The sequence below is a fragment of the Mustela nivalis genome, assembly GCF_964662115.1.
Source record: "Mustela nivalis genome assembly, chromosome: 4".
Lineage (NCBI taxonomy): Eukaryota > Metazoa > Chordata > Mammalia > Carnivora > Mustelidae > Mustela > Mustela nivalis.
The window spans coordinates 98,035,400-98,051,708 of NC_139023.1; the positions used below are offsets into that span (position 1 = coordinate 98,035,400).

At 40.1% G+C, this 16,309-nt stretch overlaps 1 protein-coding gene across 1 annotated transcript in view; it reads right to left on the reverse strand.

Annotated features, from left to right (window-relative positions):
- EGF (epidermal growth factor) overlaps positions 1-16,309 on the reverse strand; it is a 96,993-nt gene that overhangs the window by 9,310 nt on the left and 71,374 nt on the right. Inside the window, exons 16-21 of the mRNA XM_082728179.1 lie at positions 16,195-16,305; positions 11,397-11,513; positions 10,590-10,715; positions 7,131-7,253; positions 5,511-5,655; positions 592-756 (exon numbers count right to left, since the gene is read on the reverse strand). Of these exons, the coding sequence (XP_082584305.1) occupies positions 592-756; positions 5,511-5,655; positions 7,131-7,253; positions 10,590-10,715; positions 11,397-11,513; positions 16,195-16,305 (787 nt within the window). The remainder of the gene's footprint in view (positions 1-591; positions 757-5,510; positions 5,656-7,130; positions 7,254-10,589; positions 10,716-11,396; positions 11,514-16,194; positions 16,306-16,309) is intronic.

A 16,309-nucleotide genomic window follows, 5' to 3' on the forward strand; every position in this document is an offset into this window, starting at 1 on the left:
CAAACCCCAAGTGAGAGAAAGTAATGATTCTTTGAACAGGAGTTAATACTTTGTAGTAAATCGACTGAGTGGAAGGCAGCCACGCAAAATTACTTACCCAGCCTATGGTGGGGAGCAGGTGATGCATAGAAGAAAAAAAGATAGAATACAAAAATGCATTATGCTCAGTAACAACCCCATAGGGGTGCCTGAGTGGATCAGTCAGTTAAGTGTCTGCCTTCGGCTCAGGTCATGATCCCTGGGTCCTGGGATGGAGCCCTGCATCCGGCTCCCTGCTCAGCAGGAAGCCGGCTTCTCCCTCTTCCACCCCCTGCTTGTGTTCCCTCCCTCTCTGTCAAAAAAATAAAATCGCTTAAAAAAACATAAACAATGTAGATATACTGACAAAGACCAGAACCAAACAAGGAAAAGCAAAACCACTGAGGCTTCAGAGCAGTGAAATCCTTAGTCATTGCTTGTTTTCCTTTTCACTGTTAGTCCCCCCCTTTAAACAAATGTAGCAAGTGTGTAGAAGTTCATCTCGAGGAGGCAGGCATTCCCTGGGGAGGTGGTAGAGAGAGGTTGAAAATGCCAAGGGAAAGACAAAGTCACCTGTAGCAGTGAGCCCCCCAGAGCCCCAGCAGCAGCAGCAAGAAGAGCCCCACCACGCAGACGGCCACCACGGTGATTTGCCGCTGCCTCCCCTGGCCTGCGTGGCGCAGTTCCCATCTCAAGTCTCGGTGCTGACAGCGCTCCCCGACGTAGCCGAAGACACAGCTGTAACAACACACAAACAGAGGTCAGCGCTAAGCCCTGGCCAAAAACGCTTATGTATTTTCAGATTCCATATCCTGCTGTCTTTCAACCTCTGCATTTCCAGACTCAGCTCTTTGGAAGCATATGGAAAATCCATCAGGGGTCAGCTGAAAGCTCTCTGATTTACAAGTTAATGCAGCATGGACTTCCCCCTTTGGTCTGTTTGCCCTGGGATTGATGAGGAATTATTTGCATCCCGCCTTTATAAGGCATTGCAGAACATTGATTAAAGATCAGCTTCTGTTCGGCTAAAATCCTGAGGAGCTACCTTTAAGACCAACACAAAGCAACTCTGCCCTAAGAGCCATGAGAGTTTTTGAACAAATGTTTGGCCAGATTGCAGAGAGTATAGGTCAAAGGAAGGAAGAATTTGAAGGCAGAGTCCCTCACTAGAGACCAGACTTGTAAAAGAATATGCAGTCTCTGAACAGGAAGGACAGCCACTCAGCCAAGGAAACCCTTTTCTTAAAAAACAAACAAACAAACAAATAAATAAATAAATATATATCATCACTGGCCCAAAGGGAAAAGGTCTCGGTGGCGACCCATGAATGTTTGAATACTTTCTTCAAAGGAGAAAAAACTAAATGGAAGAAAAGGGGCTTTCATGGTGTTTCATGCGTGAAACTGTAACGAGCATCACCAGCCACCACCACACAGGGTGACCGCATAGATAAAAGTAAATGAAACAATGCTGCCATCTACTGGAAACATATACTTCCAGAAATTATGGGAGCTCGGGTACAATTGTATTCTATTACCCTTCACAGGAGCATAAACTTCAAAAATACCCTCTAAAGTATTTTGAGCTGCTCACTTGTTAGGAATTTCCTCCCAGCTCAGCCCTGGCTCGACCTCCATCTGCACCTCACTGCAAAAGGACCCAGAGGAATGAATGCCAGGGAATGGATACAGGTCCCCACAGTGGGAAGAGACAGCAAGGGAAAAAGCATGAGATAAAGCTGCAGAAGATCTCAGTCCTAGTCCCAGTTCTACCTTGAGTTGGTCGTAAGAGCACTGGAAAGTCACTTTAGGAGAGAAGAAGAAACTAGAGTTTGTTAAGCACTCTTTGTATCAGACTCTGTGTAGGCACTTTTACCCATTTTCCTTTCAATAGCAGATTCCCATTTTACAGATGAGAAAAGTAAGACTCAAAGGAGTTAAGTAATTTGTACCAGGTTATACAGCAGATGAATGGCAGCGATTTGGTTGGTTGGTTGCTTGCTTGCTTGGTTGAATATATCTGACACACAATGTTATATCAGTTTCAGGAGTACGATATAACCGTGTGACAAGTTTATGCATTCTGCTCTGCTCACAAGTGTAGCCGCCATCTGTCCCCACAAATCACTATTACAGTATCACTGACGCTACCCCTTATGCTATGCCTTTTATTCCTGTGACTCATCATTCCATAACTAGAAGACTGTATCTCCTACTCCCATTCACCCATTCTACCCGCCCCCCGCCCACCCATCAGTTTGTTTTCTGTATTTACAGGTCTGATTCTGCCTCTTTTTTGTTTATTCATTTTTTAAGATTCCATATAGGAGTGAAATTATATGGTATTTGTCTGTCTCAGTCTGACTTATTTCACTTAGCATAATACATTCTAGGTCCATCCATGTTGTCTCAAATGGTACATCTCATCCTTTTTTTGTAGCTGCACAATATTCCATCACACACACACACACACACGTGTCTTCCTTATCAATTAACATATCAGTGGACACTTCAATTATTTCTATACCAAGGCTATTGTAAATAATTCTGCAATAAACACAGGGGTGTACCTATCTTTTTGAATTAGTGTTTTCCTTTTCTTTGGGTAAATACCCAGTAGAATTACTGGATCATATGGTATTTTTATTTTTAACTTTTTGAGGAAATTCCATACAATTTTCCATGGTGGCTATATCAATTTATCTTTCCACCCACAATGTGTGAGGGCTCCTTTTTCTCCATATCCTTTCCAATACTTATTACTTTTTGTCTTTTTGCTCTTAGCCAGTGAATGGCAGGTTCGATCCAAATGGTTTTCTGATTTCAAAGCTTGTGTTCTTTCTATTACATCAGGCTACTTCCAAAAAGGGTTTTAAGCTCTAAGCACCACTGAAAAGCTATTCTTCTAGAACACATCATGAAAGAGATGACAGGATCTGAGTGTAGGAAGTATAAAAGGACCATCAAGTTATTCCATGCTTTCCTGGATACTGTTTTAATTTTAGCTATCTTTGGTTATAGTCATTTATTATCAATGCCTAGCAGCTACTTGTAACCTGTTGGATATTAATCTCAGAGACTTTAGGGTCTCAAGGAATATGTCAGTCGCATGTGCAAGAGTCCTGGGGAGCAAAAGCAAGCTGTAGTATCAGGGCCTCTCTGAGCCATACATGGCCCAAACCAGTCGGCCAGCATTTCACATAGATGGGTCCTCCCTGCTAGTTCTTTGGGTTATCAACTACTTTGGTTAAACCAAGCAAAAGATTTCTGGGTTTATTTATTCCAATAAATTATTCAAATCTGAGTTTAGTTGGTCAAATAATTTCAAGAAATTCTGAAGGAAGGTCAAGACTTCACATTGTGGTGTGCTGTGATCAAGAACTGAGAGCTAGAGTATATAACATTTCTCAGACTGATTTGGCCACACAACTCTTTTCTCATGCAACCTTTCACAGCACTGGTGTTGGGGCCGCTTGATCTCAAGAAGACCTGGCCAGAAGTGTGTGGGCTGGTTCAAAGCCAAACCAGAATGAATAAGGATCTCCTGTTAGCTCAGGAGGTTTGGTCTTCTGAGAATGTCAGGACCAGGGAACCTTTGAGGAAGATGTGGGGCATGGGGACTTCAGTTCTCACATTCTCTGTACCCCAGATAGCCAGGGGATCTCTGTATATGGGGGGGTCTTCCAATGCCTTGAAGCAAGGAAAGAAGAGCAGCCCTTTATAAACCTTCTCACGGTATTGAGAGCACTCTGCAGAATGATGCCGATCAAGTGTTTCTAATAAAAGTTAGAGCTGGTGAGCATTCCTAGAGATGTGTCATGACAGAATTTTAAAAATACAAGGTGAAGTCATCAAGGCGAAAGGAGGAAAGCATTGGATGTCTGATTAAACATTTGTTTTTGAATTTTACATTTTTATTAAATGTAAAATTCAAAAACAAAGTTACGACCTAGACTAGTGGGACCTCTGGTGATATTTTAAATATTGCTTTTGATTAAAGGTCCTTAAATATGAATGTTATCTCTAGTTTAATTGTCATTTTGTAGCAACTCATGTTTAAAACATTATCAGGGAATAAGATATTTTCATCAGGATTTAATGACAGAAAGAAAAGCAGTGTACTAAAGAGTTCATAAATCATTTAATGAATCGATGTTATCAGGTCAAGTGAAAATAATCTACTAAATGCAATTCATAATTGTGAAGTACCCTTTACACTATTGTAATGTCTCTTATAATCTAAAGTTTAAGTATCATAGAGAAAAATAAACCACAATCTAATAAAGTAGGACATTTATTTCATAATTTCATTATTTTGGATAATAAGGAACGATGAACATGAAAAAAATTGATTCTTATTATCAAAATCAAGGACAACTATTGTGAAGATTGGATTTATCTTAGGGTGGGAAATTACAGCATGCAAATATGAACATGAGGGTAGAAGTCTATGAGATTTAAGTCAGTTTCACTAACAGTCATGAGCATTTTTCATCACTTTTGTCTGGCTGATGTGATTTATAATGCAAGGCCATTCATTTTGTCACAGAATACAACTTGTTCTTCTAACAATTTAGACTATGTTTCTGCTGATTATTATTCATAAAATAATAAAAGCCTTTAAGCTTATAGCTTCTATTCATGAGGATCAGAATATTTTATCACTTCTTCCTCAGGCAGAGAAAAGTATCAGTGAGTCAGTAGTCTAGCCACAGGGGACCCATTTATTCTTCAGGACCTACCAGTTCCCTCTGATTGACTTGAAAATATGAAATCCACTAAAAGTAAAATTTGATGCAGAACTAGATATTGCTGCCAATGAAGTGTTTTCTGAGTAAGTATGGTGGGAGGACCTACAAAATTTCAGGTCGCCCTCAAATCTACTTTTCAACTGACGGTCCCCACTGTGAAACTGTCATGGGAACAAAAAAAGGAACAAACAGAGGCAGGGGCCACTTCCAGCAATTGTTACTAAGCAACTATTAGAAACTGAAGAAAAATTAGAAAAATTTAGAATTAAAAAATTTAGAATTAGAAGAATTAGAAACTGAAGAAAAATAATTGTTTTCCATTTTCGAAAGTTGAGGGTAAGAAGTCCAATGTGTATATATAATCTTTTTGTAAATTCAGAAACATATTGTGGATGTTGTCCACACATGCGGCAGGAAATAAATCCAAGTTTCAAGGAATTCGTTCACAAACCTAAGTTTTCAGCCAGAACGAGAGGTTTCAGCCCCAGACTGTACCAGTAGCAACATTAAGTTAAGAGGGAAAATCACCAGTTCTTTAAATGTATATTTATATACGCAAGGAGGGTGCAGTATGTACATAGACACACACACACACAATTTATATACGTGTGTTTATATGTTTTTCCCTAGCAAAAACCCAATTATAGAAAAAATCTCCTTGATATGAATTTTATGAATTATCTAAAAGTTATGAACTTCAGTCCCATATCTCTGTGCCGTCACAAAGACGGCTTGACTTACTTGCATGCATATCTGTCAACTGCTTCAATGTACATACACACACCGTTATGGAGGCAGTAGCCGTCATAGGATGGGGGGCATTCCAGGAAACCATTTCTCACAGAATGGTGGCCGTCCTCCATGAGATGAGAAGGGGGGGTAGAGTCTACAAGAATCAAAGACATTACTTTCACTTTCTGAAGCAATTCGGTCTTCCAGGGATCAATATTCAGAACTAGTCTTTGTGAACAATTTGTGATCTAGTGCCTTTTAGTGACAAGAACTCAGAAGCAACTCCAGTTTTCATTTTCCTAACCAGACTTCATGTCATTCACCATGAAGCCAGCCATTCTTTCTTCAGCTTCAGTATTATCTGACAGAAAGCATATTGGAGGCAAGTGAGGAAACAGTCAATTCTAAATGACTTCATGAATCCCGAGTCACTGGTCTTTTACCAGTGACCAGTCACTTACCCCCAGTATCCTGGAAGCCTCAAAAATTTCTCCCACACAATGCTTTCTTCTAAAAATGATGTAAGTATCAGAGGAGCCCTCAAAAACCAGACTGGTAAGTCTGACAGAATAGAAACTCTACTGTAACAGAGGGAATGTCAAAATGGCAAAGTTCCTTTTATTTTATTTTTTTTTAAAGATTTTATTTATGTATTTGACAGACAGAGATCACAAATAGGCAGAGCATCTGGCAGAGAAAGAGAGGGGGAAGCAGGGTCCCCGCTGAGCAGGGAGCCCGATGTGGGACTCAATCCCAGTGTCCTCAGACCATGACCCGAGCTGAAGGCAGAGGCTTAATCCACTGAGCCACCCAGCCATCCCTCGAAGTCCCTTTTATTGAATGGTTGTCTGCTCTTTAAAAGGAAATCATTAGGGTGTGTAGCTACATAAATATTAGCAGTCTCTCAATACCTTTAAGAAGAGCAAATTATCTGAGAAAAATAATGTGTTAAAAAAAAAGAGACCCAAGTAAGTCCTGAAATTTCCTTTCTTAAGATGTTTTGTGCTTGCAGAGCAGAGACAGGTGAATTGCTGGGAGTGGTGGTGAAAGAGACCCCAATCCTGGTTTCCAGGGTTGAGGTGAAGCCAGCTTCCCTTCTAGGGTACAGATTGTGAGAAGATATTGCCATTAGGGGAGAGCCTCAAAAAAGCAGAAGTTGACCATTAACATTAAAAAAAAGAGAGAGAGAGAGAGAGAGCGAGCTAAAGTTCTAATTCAGATCAAGAAATACTAATGTTTTAAGGTAATATTCGAAAAGCTTTAAAAGTGATTCAAAATGCTAAGGGTCCAGTCATCTTTCCTGACCTGACTTGGCCTGCAAAGTTTTTCCAGCAGCCCCAGAAATCAATATCACAAATTAAGACATTGGTCTCATAGTTAAAGAGAACCACCTGCATTCCCACCTTTTGAATTGTAAGTAATAAGAAAGGAATTTCTTCCAGATGTTATTAAATTAAGAAAACTTGACTACTACACATTCCCAAGCTCAGCATCCACCTAATCAGGAACGTAAACTCACCAGCCCGGTTGAATCGAATAATTTCTAGACTCTTCAGAGCAAATACATTGGGGTATAGAATTTTCCAGAATTAAGTCCCTTCCTTGGCCCTAGACCACCCACCAACCTACCAGTGCATATCCGCCCAGGTTCAGACAGGCTGCCGGCACACATGCAGGTGTAGTTTCCCTCCGTATTTGTACAGGTGGCATTTTCCCCACAGGTGTGCCTGCCCAATTGGCATTCGTTAATATCTGCCAGAAACAAGGGAGTAGGGAAGAGAAAAGTGAGGTGCAGAGGAGGACAAAGGGTTATATTATTGGAAAAGCCAACATTCTGGGAAGGGAACAGCTTCAACCTCTCCCATGCTGCACACTCTCAGACCCTCTGTATTTTTTTATTAAAAACTATATTCTGAATGCTGGACACAAGGATGAAGTGGGTCCCTCAGCTTCCTGCCCATTCAGGTGCTCTTAACTCCTGAAATAAGGCTGAGTGTTTTCTCAGTGCTTGGGAGGAAAGGAGACATCCCAACATGCAATTCAGTGGGAAGGTTGGAGATTGGTAAACCAGCTCTAGGCAAACATTTAGAAAATAAGATCCTGAAGATTCGTTCTTAACTTTTGCCAATAAACATCCAGTCATTGATATATATTTAGAGCATGTAAGACATTTCTGCTTTTTTTCGGCATAAACATAAATTAAGTCAACCCTTTCTTTCCCAACTACTACTGTTTTCTTTCTCAATTACCACCAGCCTAACATTTAAATCTTTCTTCTCCTCAATTTTACATTACTATAAGACAGCCTCCCCACATTCCCTGCATACCATTTCTCCCCCACTCTACTCCTAAACGCCAGATTAACATCCTAAAGCACATCTCCCATCACTGCACCCCTTGACTCAACCTCTCCCTTGCCCAGAGCTGAGCTGCCCAATATGGTAGCCATCACCCTCTGTATGTGCGTATGTGTGGGTGTGTGAGCACCTGAACTGTGACTGGTCTACAATGACATATGCTGTAAGTGTAAAACACTTAGCAGATTTTGAAGACTTAGTAATAAAATAAGAAAGAATGTAAAATATGGTATAGTGCAAAAAAAGTGAATTTTGGATCACTGAAAAAAAAAATTTAAAAACTATCTCAATGATTTTTATATTGATTACATATTAAAATGTTAATATCTTGGATATGTTGGGCTTAATAAAATAAAAATTAATTTCACCTATTTCTTTGTACTTTTTGTAATGGAGCTATTTGAAAATTTAAAATTAGATAGGTAACATATATTATAGTTCTATTAGATAGGGTTGGTCTAGAGAAATAAAACCCTAATGACCCTCAACTTCTAGTCTTCTACATATGTAATGCAACCCACCTGTTATGAACTGAATTGTATCTCCCCCCAAATCTCTATGTTGAAGTTCCAACCCCCCACATGACTATATTTAGAGATGGGGCCTTCCAGGAAGTAATTAAAGTTAAATGAGGTTGTAAGAGTGAGGCCCTAATCCAATAGGATTGAAGTTCTTATAAGGAAAAAAAGAGACACCAGGTCCCCCATCCCCAAACCACAGCAGAAAGGCCGTCTAGTTCACATACCTAGACTTAGTGCTCATGTAGGCCATTGTCTACGCCCCAAATAGACCCGTCATATGTTCGTACCTGGAATGCTCCCCATTCCTTCTCATTTCTGCCTAATGAAAATTTCCTCATGCCCCAATGTCCATGCACAGTGATCCTTCCTTCACGAAGTTTTCTTAATACCTCAAACAGATTTTCTTCCTGTTGGGAACTTTCACTGTAGTTTTTACTTCTCTCATAATGCACACCCCCCTTCACCACTTATCACAGCTCCCTGTCTCTCAGGTCCTACTCTTCTCGCAAGCAAGCACTACCTTCATCATTCTGCTCTTCCTCGCACTTCCGGGCACTATGTCTCTGCACTGAGAGTTGCCAAATAAATATTTGTCACATTGGACTGCTATCCCAAATGACTCAAATTGAGTCTTTTTTTTTTTTTTTTACTTACTTCCTACTATAATTTCTATGAAATCTCTATAACCTCTTTATCTCTGTAATCTCTCTTTCTCTGTAATTTTATAATCTCTGTGAACCTTGAGAGACAGAGCTTCTCCAAGAACTAGGAACAAAGGTATACGCTTGGTCAAGAAACACAACCACTCCTAAGAATAAGAATAACTTATTATTTTTATGTGGCATTTATTATGTTCCAAGCACAATGTAAAGCACTCTATCTACATATATCTGGAAGAAGGAAGGAAAGAAGGAGGGAGGGAGAGTGAGGCAGAGATAGCAGGGGAGGAAGAGGGGAAGGAACACAGAGAGGGAGAAAGAGAGAGAGAGAGAGAACAGGAATCAGCCCATTCTTCCCTGTGGCCTGAGGACTCCTTGCCCCCAGGCAGGCTGCGCCATGATACCCTGTTGCCCGTTCACTGCTGGAAGGAAATAGGTTAGTAATACAGAATCCGGAGTTTAAGGAGTTTAAACATCCAAAAGGCATACCTTCTTTCCTCTTCAAAGTAAATTAAATATAAAGCCTGTTTGTCTAAATTATCTATGAGCCTGATTAATTAGAGCAGTGACATTTTCTTGACTGACAGCCAACTATGTGCTTAAAAGACTATTTACAAATGACGGTGGACTCCACAAAACTAATCTGATAAAGGTCTGATTTAAACCAGCCAGCTCCAAAAACACTTGGTAGTCGTGACTGATGGTTCATATTTAACCTCAGCATGTGGGAGAAAGCAGTATTATTTCAGTCTCTTATCAGGTCATCTGCCCCTCACCATGAAAAGATCTGCATGTTTTCAGAAGGCAAAGAAAATACTGTTAGAGACATGTGAAAGCCCTGTTAAACTCCAGGTAAGCACTTCATGGGGTTAGGGTGGCTTCAGGCAGGTCCCTACCTGTGGGCGCTGCTATGTTCCTGACACCTGACATGGCATGAGACAGCCATTAAGTGAGCTCCCAACCCAGAAGCCACACCCAGACCTTGGCAGAGGACGGTGATTATGAAAGACATCTTAATCACTCCTTCCTTGTATCAGAATGTCAGTGGCTTGCATCTCCCATCTACTGACACTCCTCCAGAGCTGTCCCGTGAGCCCTTTCACAGAACCACTCCCCCCTTTCCTTTATGCCCAGAGCAGGGACTTCCAACAAGCCTCCCTTAGCTCTGAAGTTCACCGCGGCTCACCTGCAAAATCCAGGGATAACGAAAATGCTGTACGACTCCCCGCCATGATGGCTTGAGGTGTGGAGTATTAATGGGCACTGGCGTCACTCAACTCCAGAGAAAGAATGAGAAAGGCAGAGGGACCCACAACCTCTGCAGCATCTTGAAGCTGACTAGTCCCATCCTAGCACAAGGGCACAAACTTGACTGTTCATCCAGAATCGACCTATGTCAGTTTGAACAGCTCACGTAACTTCTCTTTGAGTGTTAACATGGGTGGCACTTATATTATACCCTGTCGTTTCTTGACCCACCACACCCACAGCATTTCCCCATCCTCAGAGGCCTGCCTCTGGCCTCCTCCCTTGGCACACATGCTCTCTTACCAAGACAGTGAATCCCATCGCCTTGGTAGCCTTCTGAGCACCGACAGACATAGCCACCTTCGGTATTGACGCACTGAGAGGAGGTGGGAGGACAAACAGTGATGCCCGTCTCACATTCATCTATATCTGAGGGCAAAATGATTAGTGAAATATGTAGACAATCCTGGCATTAAATGAGAATCATGGGAAAAACAGAAGTATAAGCATTCATACAACCAATCACTCAACCACTTTCAGATACTGTTTGCAAATGTAATGCAAACTCCGTAGCTTGGTCTTAAAGTTCACATCCAAACCAATTTTTACAGCTTGTTTAGGTGTCTGCTTAGCTAAGTGTATGTAAATACATCACATTGGGCCAGGGTTGCAGATGATAAAAACTGAGATTCTTACAATAATCACTAACTTAAAATTTCAAGGCACTCAATGTAATATGGAAACCTATCCAGCACAACCAATTTATTCAACTTAAACTTAAGACCTCAGCTTTTAGGGGAGGAAATTTGTGTTCTTATTGTAACTGGTGAATTTATAAATTTGACTCAAGCTCAAATTCATGCTTCTAAAACTAATTATAAAATTTTCTCCTTAATATCAACTGCATATATCATATAATTATAATATAACAACATACTATAAGTTTCATATTTTCTAGATATGCTGTTCATTATCATTTTAGCTAATATGAACTAATTTATTCTATCCTGATGATTACATAAATCCTCTGGAGATTTTGAATCAGTATTATCTGAAAGAATGTTTCTGGTTCCCTATTTTCCAGATACATGTATTGGCCTTTGCTCTTACCAAAACATACTTTTCCATCCCCAGTAAATCCTGTCAAGCATTGACATGTTGCATTTTCTCCCTCGGAAACACACTGAGCCTGTGAACTGCATCCCACAGGACCACAGTCATCAGCATCTGCAAAGAGCAAGAACCCCATCAGATCATTTGCAGGCCTTAGAGGAAAAATGGGTTTGAATGTTTTGGGTTCTACAGAACATTCTAGCACTTCCTTCCTGAGTCCTGGGACAGGTTAACCTCCAGAGAGAAACAATTAGTTGACCTCTAAACTATATCTATATTAAAGGGTCCATAAGCTATATGCTCCCATTTATATGCTTTCAGTAAATCTTTAGTCTTAAAGATCTATTGGTATTCAAAGAACCTTGTGTGAACTTGTTTATAACTTTTTAAAAAGCATTTGCAAACTTGAACTATAAAATTTCCCGGAGTAATAGGCTCAAATATCAAAGTTTTATTGTTTGAGAATTCTCAACCATTAGGACATACAATAGGGGTCAATATATTCTTATGCCCCCAGAAGACACAGACTAATATTTAACAAGTAGATCTGGGTACCAACATGGCAGAGATACAAAAAATAAGAATTTATTACAATGATACAAGATGCAATAAAAAGATTTATTGTCAATTTACTAAAATTATGTCTCATATATGAGAATATGTATGACACAATGTATGGTTATTGTCAAGATTTATGCAATGACTTGCAAACCTCAAGGCACTTTTACAAAGTCATGAACCATATAAACTAAACGCTGTAAATGGATCGTTTCATTTCATAGTCCATTGAAATGCAAATGCCCCGGGGGACAGAGCTGCATGTTGAGCCATAAACACGAGCAAGTTTTTTTTTTTTTCCTTTTGACTACTTATGTATATAATCATTCTCCAAATGCCGCAGTTGGAGTTGGGGGGATCTGACCTACCACAGCAGGATATAAACTATCATCTCTCTATTCACTGGTAAGTTTGCTTACCTGAATACAGAAGAGGTAAAAGAAGTCCTCTAAACTTGCCCATAAATTAAAGAAAGTTAGATGATCACAGGAGGATTCAGGTCCCATGTAAATGCACACATTAGGTCATTGCATTTGATTTGCTTGGCTATTTGAATGAGATTTCTCATGCAGGAACACATGCCCTTCATTCTTGCTTGGTCATCTCCTGTCACTCATGACTCTTCAAGATGGATAAGTTCAGACTAAATCAATTATCCATTTGATTTGGCATTTATTTGGAAGACTAGCTCTCAAGTCACTAGGCTGCTCAGTGTATGGTGGACAAGATCCAATTACCCAAGACATTTTAAATCACTTGCAGAATTGCCTTAAATTAGAATATAATTCAGGATTTATTTGGTAACTTGCAAACCACAAGGCAGCTTTTGCATAATGAAAAGCACTGGATATGCTGTTGGGGGCTGGGGGATGGGCTAGAGCCAAAGTTCTTTTTGACACAAGCTGGCTCTGGAAGGAATAAGTGCCTGGGCTTCACAGCCCTCTTCTGCAAAATACAGGTGACATTTTTTTGTCCAGTCTACTTCAAATGATAATTGTAAGGACTGAGGAAAAAAATGATTTAAAAAAAAAACTGAGAATAATAAATTTTATACATATGTAAATAAGGATGATAAAGAAGAAGAGTATTGTGACAGTCTGAATTAAAATTAGCCTTATGACATTAGAAAAAGAATCCAGGGCCTATTAGTTAAACTACTAAAATTAATTTTTTAAAAAGTACCTATCACACACTAGATCCTAATATGAGCCAAAAATACAGTGATGGAGAATACAGACAGGTCCTCTGCTGTCTTGTACGATTAGTTATTGAAGTACAGGTGTGATACACACTATCAAGAAACAACACCAGGTTCTCAGGGTTTTGGGGTTGTTTTTTTTTTTAAGATTTTATTTATTTATTTGACAGACAGAGATGACAAGTAGGCAGAGAGTCAGGCGCAGAGAGAGGAGGAAGCAGGCTCCCCACTGAGCAGAGAGCCTGATACGGGGCTCGATCCCAGGGCCCGATCATGACCTGTGCCGAAGGCAGAGGCTTAACCCACTGAGCCACCCAGGGCCCCACAACACCAGGTTCTAAGGGAGATGAAATAACTCTCATCTCCCACTTAGGAGACTAGGAAAAGCTTTCTAAGTGGGATCTGAAGCTAAGATCTGGATGCATACGACTTGGATGGGTGTAGAAAGAGTGCTGTGGGCTAGGAACACACCATCTATCTGTTACAGGCAAGGCCCGTGCGACTGAAGCCGGCCAGAGAAAGTTGAGGACAAAAAGGCCCACACAGAGGCTGGTGAAGTATGTAAGGACTGGTTCAGACAGCACCCAACAGGCCATGTTCAGAATTTTACATTTTATTCATGAACCTAGAAAAACTCATTATTTTAGTAAACTTGACAAGGAAATCTTTTTATGATTGAATTTCTTTGCCTTGTTGTAGACAGATCTACTTGCTACATAGCAGTCTGTATGTCTTTGGGGAATAAGAATATATTGATCCTAACCTAAAATCTATTCTAGAGTTTTCAAATTCATTTTTTTTTAAAGATTTTATTTTTTATTTGACAGACAGAGTTCACAAGTAGGCAGAGAGGCAGGCAGAGAGAGAGAGAGGGAAGCAGGCTCCCCACCAAGCAGAGAGCCCGACGTGGGACTCGATCTCAGGACCCTGAGATCATGACCTGAGCCGAAGGCAGCGGCTTAACCCACTGAGCCACCCAGGCGCCCCTCAAATTCATTTTTAGCATAGATACTTTGTTTAAATGAAGTCTCACTACAAAATACAAATATGACCCCTTAGCCTACCACCACTAGAACTAAAACTTTATAGACTAAGACAAAATAGAACACAGTTCAGATATGGAAAGAGGAGGCAGTTCTCACAAAGACAGTCATTTCCATCTATTTTGCACAAGGTAGAGTATAGTCTCAGGTATGAAGCCAAATACAGCCTTTAATACAGTATGTGTTTTCCAAATATTTGGGCATCTTATCACTCCACTATCCCACCCATGTGCCTAATTTACTATCTCTCATTACCTTGGTCTTTGAGTCTCCCAAACATTAGTTTTTCAAAACATGCTCTGTGAACATTTAGGGATTATTAGCAACTTTGAAATGGTTCTCAATACTGCTAATATTTATTTATATTGTTTTATCCCATCATTTATTTTTCTTGACTTCAGACTATGACCTTGGAGAACAGGTCTGTGTTTAGCTCATCATCGTATCCCTAGTGCTTAGCACAGCATGTAGCAAATAAATAATCACTAAATGAGTAATATTCCTAATGTGCCAGTGTTCTCTAGGCTTTGTCTTGATATGAATTAATTATTTGGCCATAATTTTCAAAAATCTTTGGTAAAGTCATTACCTTAATATATCCTAGTCTAGGTTTTCAAATCTGTAAAGTGATGGCTTGTAGTCAGAATCAAATTAGAGTAGTCAGAATCAAATTAGAGGGGTGCCTGTGTGGTTCAGTCAGTTAAGCTTCTGACTCTTGGTTTTGGCTCAGGTCATGATCTTGGGGTTGTGAGATCGGGCTCTGTGCTCAGCAGGGAGTCTGCTTGAGATTCTCTCTCCTCTCCCTCTCCCTCTGCCACTCCCCAACCCCCTCTCAAATATATAAAGAAATCTTTTTTTTTTTTTTAATCAGTTTAGAGGGAAAGTACTTAGTAAACTCTAAAGCTCCATACAAATTGTAATTTCCAAAAATATCCACCTCTGTGTATCTGTGTATTTTATCTTACTGGTAAGTCCTTTCTTTTTTTTTTTTTTTTTTTTAGACAGAAGGCAGAGGGACCAAAGAGAAGGAGAGACAATCTTAAGCAGGCTCCACACCCAGTAGGAAGCCTGATGCAGGGCTCGATCTCACAACCTTGAGATCATGACCTTAGCTGAAATCAAGAGTTGGACACTTAATTGACTGAGCCACACAGGTGCCCCTGTACTGGTAAGTTCTTATAATAGGGAAAGGGAAGAGATCTCCAGGTCTCCTACACAGGCAAAGTAGTCTGTAGACCACAAAAGTTGAATGAGCACTTTAAGTGTATCTAAGGTCTTAATGTGGAGCTATCAAACTTATTTTTAGCCATAGATACTTTGTTAAGATAAAATCTTAGAAATATAAATAAATACAGTGTTTCAAAGGAGATCTGTGCCGACTACAGGTAGAGAGCTGTGAAGAAGGGGTGAGGCTTGCAGAGGTTCCTGGGCTGAGTGAAGCCCAGTTTGAAAACCACTGACCTCATGAGTAAATATAGAGTATAAAAGAATTAGGCTCCCTGAATTTATTATATACTGAACAAATTATTTAGCATTCTGGTGATAAATGTGCAATAGAGAACACAATTCTACTATTTGCTCTTTGTAAACTCTGGAGCAGCTGAAGCAACCAACCCATATTTGCTTATCAGTTACTATCTACTTTTCACACTAAGGGAAGTCTAGCTAGATGGGCTAAATATCAAAATTACTAGGTCTGGATGGGGACAAACTTGAGTCTGTTCCATCTTAATTTTCACCCTTGTTTCCAAGTTAGATTTCTTCAAAGAAATTTCAGCTCAAAGACTCTCGATGAGTAAATTCATGTCCAGTCTAACATGGTGCCATCTTCCTCAGGCACATGGTTCAGAAAAAAAGGATCAAAGTTTGAGTCCAAAGTCTGGCTTGATTTGTTTTGTGTACGCTTAGCCAAATTTAGAGAGCTAATTCAGGATTCTAACTAGTAGGCTGGAAATTGTTGGAGCCAAAGCTATGTTGGAGAATTCCTCATCCATACCTGATACCATGATCTCAGCCACTAGCAAACTCTGAGATTCTGTAGTGGTCTCTTCAGATCCTCTATTTGTGGATGAGACGTCCAATGGCAACCCTTGATCTGCTTCACTACCTAG